The 7433-nt window shown below is 39.3% G+C and overlaps 1 protein-coding gene and 1 long non-coding RNA gene across 2 annotated transcripts in view; both read right to left on the bottom strand.

Annotated features, from left to right (window-relative positions):
- Positions 1-2590, bottom strand: part of LOC110690341 — a 16406-nt gene extending 13816 nt beyond the window's left edge. The window contains exons 1-2 of the long non-coding RNA XR_002505074.1: positions 2313-2590; positions 2144-2219 (exon numbers count right to left, since the gene is read on the bottom strand). This is a non-coding gene — a long non-coding RNA (uncharacterized LOC110690341). The remainder of the gene's footprint in view (positions 1-2143; positions 2220-2312) is intronic.
- A 3260-nt stretch (positions 2591-5850) lies between these two features.
- On the bottom strand, positions 5851-7178 carry LOC110690326. Its single transcript, XM_021867152.1, has 5 exons — positions 6906-7178; positions 6450-6863; positions 6327-6401; positions 6062-6244; positions 5851-5949 (listed from the first exon to the last, which is right to left on the bottom strand). The coding sequence occupies exons 1-5, from the start codon at positions 7176-7178 to the stop codon at positions 5851-5853; spliced, it is 1044 nt and encodes a 347-aa protein (XP_021722844.1).
- Between the last annotated feature and the right edge of the window lie 255 nt (positions 7179-7433).

The raw sequence follows: 7433 nt of genomic DNA, 5'->3' as shown, positions 1-7433 counted from the left end.
TGAAGGTCATGAGTTCGTTCCTTGTGATGGGAGCAGACCCATCAGTCGGCTGTTGCCGAGCTAGCGGTGCGCCTGCTGGCTCGCTTCCTGTTTGAAGATGCTCCCGTTCCCTCCTTTCGGTATGACGGGTACGTCGGGCCCTTAGGGTCCCGTCTGGAGCTGTATGAGTTTCAACTTCAAATTCACTTTCGGTATCATGGTCCGACTGAACTTGAGGGTCGTCTAGGGGACGCCTCTCTTCTGGAGTCGGTACAGACTTGGATGCCATCTCTGAAGTACTCTCCCCACAGACGGCGCCAAATGTTTCGGGGTTTTCTGATGTCCTGCGGGAGAGTTACAATTCCGAGACTGGAACCGGACGCCTGTACCTGCAAAATAACGGAGACTCCTGAGAGCTCCGCCTCCAACGGTCAAGTTAGTACCTGATTAAGGAGTAATTAATACAGAAATTAAAGTAAAGAGATCTCTCTAGGTGAGAGTGCTTAGTGTTGGTAATCTGCGTCGTTAGCGAGATTAGCCGGTTGTTGGTGTTCAGTAATATTTCTGTTCTTCTCTACTTGATTACTTTTCCATCATCTAACTAATGAGGATTAATTAAGTATTTATAGCCTTGAGAAGCGTGCAACTCTCTAGGTTTAAGGTAAACCTAGGGCTGATCGGGCCTCTAGACTGGATTGGGCCTCGATGGCCGGTTTTCCCATTTGGCATGGGTGGACACGTGGCGTGTCTAAATTGGTCCGTAGAGGACGTATCTGTGATTGACACGTGGCATGCTCCTGTTGGCCTTCGTGAAGGACACGTGGCGGAACCTGGTTGGTCCACTTGTCAGACGGTGATTGGTGGATAAAAATCCCCTAATCAGGTTACATTCAAAAAAAAAATAAACACAACTTTGTTTGACTATTGAAATTATTACAATGTAATCTATAAAGTAAAATTAGTTCCAAACAATTAAACAAAAAATAGAATTTAAGCGCACATAATTAAAGAAATGAAAAAATTATGGAAATATGTATTCATCAAAAGATCATATATAGTCGAATAACACATTAGTAATCATTATCAACGAGGCAGTACGCCGGTACTTGATTAAATAGCTAAATAAGAGTAGTTAGAGGTTTAAAGATTTATAATACTGTACTTTAAATATACGAAGTATATATTATACACTATATAACGAAATCCAAATACAAGTAAATAAAAGGGAAAAATCCAAAATCAAGAAAAAGAAGTTAAATGGGAGCACTTTGTATAAACTATAAAATGAAATAAAAAAATCTCAAAAGAGGAAAAAGGAATTAAAATTAAATAAAAACATGTATTTGTGAAGGCTCGATCCTAGTACTGAAGGAAGAAACAAGCCCTATTCTAAGCCCAACAACCACCAGACCATATTCAGCCTTTATGGCACTAGTTGCACATATAATATATATATTGTTATTTATTGAAGCTGTTTATGCTTACAAAAAAAAAAATTTAATTTTTTTTTTAAATGGGGGACAGCTGTCCACCCATGTTCCTATAGTGGCTCCGCCACTGACAACTAATTATATTTGTGCTTAATTTAAACAACCCGTGATTATACTAATGGATGAAAATGAACAAATAGGCAGAAGGTCATGATAAGATATATGAACCTACAGTAGCAACAATGACAAAGCATTGGTATAAATATCATATTGTGACTCACATGAAAATAGAGCTTGCTTATACCCACCAGATTAAATATGACAATACACTTGCTTTAGGTAACTAAATCATGACAACCAGGCTACTAAATTCATTTACAACTCAAGCAAACCTTGTACAAAAACCAATTAGGCAACATGTACTTGAACTCAAAATAAACCCATTATCCATTCTCAAACCAAAAATCAACGAGACTAAAGAACTTCCAATTTATGCCAAATTATGTATAATTGAACATGACCAAAAATAATATAATGACATGTAGACATGATAAACAAGGTAAAATAAATAACATGAACCACAGACTATCCTATCACGCAAACTACGTTATAAAAACAGAAATCAAGTTTGTTCGTAACCGCAATAGAAAACCCATACAACCAATTATAATTGTATCTAATCTTATCTTAATACCCTACCATGATTTCTAGAGTAATGGAATAATGCTAGTTACCTCGATAAAATTCCGATAAAACCAAAGAAACTATAGGAACTCAAAATGAACTAGTCCTCTTTATGAACTTGAAAACCTATACAAAACAAGATTGAAATAAGAAGATGTATGTATAACAAACCATACACAAGGGGACGAAAAAGGGAAGGGTTTAACCCATTAAACTTACTTATTTTCTCAACCAAATTAAGAGGGAAAGTAAGATGATCCTTCTAACAATAAAACCAAGCAACAATCTCACAAGAATTGAGGAAGAAGGAGATGTATTAAGGAGGTGAAAGAAGGAAGAGTGAAAATACTTTTTGTGAATGATTCCCACGGTGAATGGGAAAAGAAACAAGGTGAAAGAAGGAGATGTATTTGCTTAATGAGGGCAGAAAATATGATGGGTTTGGGGAATTATAAGAGGCAAGAGTATATGAATTGGAGGCAAGAATCAAGGGGATCATTAACTAATTGGCAACTAAAGAGTCAATGAAAGAATCCTATATTTATCTTTCAAAAACCAATTCAAATACTTGTATACTACTCCAATCCCACGCCAAATCAGCCCAACACCTCTTAGGTTATAGCCCAAACACCGAAATTTGGTTCAGTCCATAAAAGTAACCTCGGTATAATTCGCCCAAACAGGCTTAACTAAAAACCGTGAATAAATAATTAACATGTAATATTTCAAATTAGTTTTACACTCTTATCAATCATAAATTAAAAGTCCTTAAAAGTATTATGATTTGAATAGAAAATATCATTACACACATAATAATTCAAAATTTATAATTCAAAAATATGGGGTGTTACAACCACCCCTCCTTGTAAAAGTTTCGTCCTCGAAACTTTAAGACACAACACATCAACTACAAATACAAACAACTGAACAAGTAATAATAGAAAGTGGTATTTTAAGCTACAGCTCTTTACCTTGGTTAAAAAAACTCTGGATACTTGAGCTTCATCGACTCCTCAGTCTCCCAAGTAGCCTTTTCATACTTTTGGCTTCTCCAAAGTACTTTTACTAAAGGGACAACCTTCCTTCGAAGAGTGCGATCTTGACGATCGAGAATTTTAACTGGTCGCTCCTCAAAAGTTAAATTCGGCTTAATTTTAACCGACTCAGCTGGAATCACATGAGAAGGATCACTACGATACCTTCATAATTGCGACACATGAAAAACATTGTGAACCTTTGAGAGATTCGGAGACATTGGCAATTGATAAGCTAGTTCACCAATTCTTTCCAAAACCTCGTAAGGACCAACATATTTCGGACTTAGCTTGCCCTATTGCCCAAAACGCATCACCCCCTTCATCGGAGATACCTTCAACAGATGCTTGTCCCCAAACTCATAAGAAATTGGCTTGCGACGCAGATCTGCATAAGACTTTTGCCTATCTTGAGAAGCCTTCATTTTGGAACGGATCACTCTTACCTGCTCCACAGTTTCTTGAATTAGATCTAGGCTCAAAACTAGAGAATCAGTTATGTCGCTCCAGCAAGTAGGACTACGACACTTCCTACCATACTAAGCCTCATATGCAGCCATTTGAATACTCGCATGATAACTATTATTGTAAGAAAATTCTACCAGACTCAACGATTTGACCCATGATTGCAGAAACTCAAGAGCACAAGAACGGAGCATATCTTCCAACGCTGAATAGTTCTCTCTATTTGACCATCAGTAGAAGCATGGAAAGTCGTGCTCAACTTCAGCTTTGTGCCAAAGGCCTCTTGGAAAGCACCCTAAAAGTGCGACAAGAATCATGGATCACGATCCGATACAATGTCTTTCAGGACACCATGAAGACGAATAATCTCATTAGCATAAGCTTCTGCTAACTTCTCCATTGACCAAGTGTGTCTCATAGGAATGAAATGAGCCATCCTAGTCAACCTATCCAAAATAACCCACACGTCATTTTTCCCACTAGCAGCTTCGGGAAGGCCATTACAAAGTCCATAGATATAGAGTCGAACTTCCCAGCGGGAATCGGCAAAGGTTGCAACAAACCCCTGGGCCTTTGATGTTCAATCTTTACCTTTTGGCAAACTAAACAATGAGCCACAAACTCAGCTATTTCCTTCTTCATACCAGGACACCAAAAGCTCACCTTGAGATCCTTGTATAACTTTCCACCTCCCGGGTGAACAGAATACGAAGTGTTATGAGCCTCTTCAAGGATCTTCTTCTTAAGACTAACATCATTCGGGACATACCATCGATCCATGAATTTCAAACTACCATCGATACAAATCTCAAAATTCTCAGCTTGACCCTGTGCTTTAGCCTCACGAATCTTTTCTAACACCAAATCATCTACCTGCTAGCCCTTAATTCTTGGAACAATTCTGGCTCAGCACTCATAGAACCCAAGAATGAAGAGACAAACCCTTGTGGTACAACCTCGATATTTAGCTTTTGAAATTCTTCACAGAACTCCTTAGACACGACCATTGCAGTGTTTAAAGAATGTTTATTCTTACGACTCAAAGCATCCGCTACGTTATTGACTTTTCCTTCACAATAGTCTAGAGTCACCTTGTAGTCTACGATTGCCTCTAACTAACTTCTTTGCCTCATATTAAGATCCCGTTGAGTAAAGATATACTTCAAACTCTTATGATCAGTATACACCTTACATGGAACCCCATACAAGTAGTGTCGCCACATCTTTAGCGCGAATACGACAGCCGCAAGGTCGAGATCATGAGTTGGATAGTTCTTCTCATGAACCTTCAATTGTCTCGACGCATAAGCGACAACCTTACCCACTTGCATCAGAACACAACCTAACCCATTCTTCGAAGCATCACTATATACCTCAAACTCAATCCCTTCGGTAGGCAATGTTAGTATAGGTGCAGATGTCAACCTCTTTTTCAGCTCTTGGAATGCATTCTCGCAAACTTCGGACCACAAGAACTTGAAGTCTTTTCTCATTAGCTTTGTCAATGGCTGAGCAATTCTAGAGAAATCCTGCACAAACCTCCGACAGTAGCCAGCAAGGCCTAGAAAACTTCAAACCTCTGACACATTCTTTAGACTTTCCCACTCAACAACCGCTTTGATCTTAGAAGGATCCACCTTAACCCTGTCCTTACTAATGACTTGGCCAAGGAAATCAACCTCTTTTAACCAAAACTCACACTTAGAGAGCTTGGCGAACCACTTTTGTTTCCGAAGAACATCTAGTATCGACCTCAAATGCCCTTCATAATCTTTCTCATTCATAGAGTAGAAAAGTATATCATCTATGAATACCACGACTCACTTGTCAAGGTACTTATGAAATGATCTATTCATCTGATCCATGAAGATTGCAGGAGCATTTGTGAGACCAAAAGTCATCACTTCAAACATATAGTGACCATACCTTGTACGGAAAGCAGTATTTGGGATATCCTCCTTTTTCACAAAAATTTGATGATATCCAGACCTGAAATCGATCTTTGAGAAAACTCCTGTGCCTTTTAACTAATCGAACAAGTCTTCAATTCTGGGCAAAGGATACTTGTTCTTGATTGTCACCTTGTTTAATTCACAATAGTCTATACATAACCTCATACTACCATCTTTTTTCTTGACGAACAAGACAGGAGCACCCCAAGGAGAGGCACTCAGCCTAATAAAGCCCTTATCAATCAACTCATGCAACTGAGTTTTCAATTCGTGCAATTCAGGAGGCGCCATTCTATATGGAGCCTTTCATATTGGGGCAGTACCAGGAACTAAATCGATACTGAACTCGACGTCTCTTTCTGGAGGAATACCAGGCAATTCCCCAGGAAACACATCCGGATACTCCTTAACAATTGGAATACTCTCAAGTTTTCTTCGAAAGATAGGTCCTTTACTACACAAAGGAAGACCTCATCCCCCTTTTATCGCATCTTTCTCAATTTTAGAGCAGAAACACCTTCACGCCTTTCTTCACCATGACACATGAATAGGAGATTCGATTTCCTTTAGGACCACGAAGCGTCACCTTCTGATCACGACAATGGATGGTTGCATGATATTTTGACAACCAATCCACCCCAAGAATTACATCAAACTCGATCATTGGAAACTCTTTCAGATTAGCAAAAAGCTTAGTCCCCTAGATATTTGATAGGCACATCGTTAAACTCATCATGGCACAGAAAATTCTCTCTAGAAGGGTGAGATATCAAAGACTTTACAGGTGATCTACTAGTCAAATTAGCTTTAACAACAAAGTCACTAGCAATGAAAGACACAGTAGCTCTTGTATCAAACTACACATAAGCAGGTACAGAATTCACAAAAAATGTACCAGAGATCACATCCGGTTGCACGTCTGCTTCAGCCTGTGTCATCACATAAATGCGGTTTTTGACAGGAGCGGAAGGATCAACTGATTTAACAGCTGGAGGATAATCAGAATTTGGGTTTTTAGGACACTTGAAGGACTTATGACCCACCTCCTTACAGTAGTAACATACGATTGTAGATCCATCACAATTCTTTCGTCGATAATAGTCTTTTCCACATGTACGACACTTAGAGTGAGAACCCGACCTGAAACTCGAACTAGAACCAGATCCCTGCTGATAGTTGCCTCGGTTACCAGAGTCAAACTCTTGCTTCTTAGCCGAGGATTGAAAGAAAGTAACAACCGACTTCTTCACACTCACGCTCCTTGCAACTTCCTCTTCTTGGTTAGAGGCATGGATGCTAAGTGCAATCTCGTAGGCACCCTAAAAAGAACTTGCACCGGAACTTAGGACATGGGTCCTAACCTTAGGATCCATCTTCTTGATGTATCGTTTTACCCTCTCAGATTCTGAAGACACAATAGAGGTGGAAAAACGGGACAACTCAGTGAACTTGTCTATGTACTCCTGGATGGACATAGACCCCTGAGACAAAGACAAAAATTCTTCTTGATTTTGCCAACGAAGGTCATCAGGATAAAATCCTTCCTTTAGCTTGGTAGCAAATTGTGCCCACCCAAAATTAGGCAATGCCATGCACTCTTCACGAACTATACTCCACCAGCTGTCGGCTTCCATTTTCTAATAATAGAAACCGATTGGCATCCTCTCTTGCGGAGGATAGTTAGTTGCAGTGAACAACTTCTCCATCTCTCTGAGCCAACTTTCTAGAATTATTGGATCAGTAGTTCCTTCATAGGTAGGTAGTCTATGACAGTCAAGACGATTAAAGAATGATTGCCTTTGATTTGGAGGAGGTGCAACAATTCGATTTTCTAATGCTAAAATGGCATCCTCAACCGCCTTTCGCCTGCGTCGTGTAGTAATCTTCTT

Source organism: Chenopodium quinoa, unplaced genomic scaffold (genome assembly GCF_001683475.1).
Source record: "Chenopodium quinoa cultivar QQ74 unplaced genomic scaffold, ASM168347v1, whole genome shotgun sequence".
In the NCBI taxonomy this organism is placed as follows: domain Eukaryota; kingdom Viridiplantae; phylum Streptophyta; class Magnoliopsida; order Caryophyllales; family Amaranthaceae; genus Chenopodium; species Chenopodium quinoa.
This window is presented reverse-complemented; position numbering and strand designations above follow the sequence as displayed.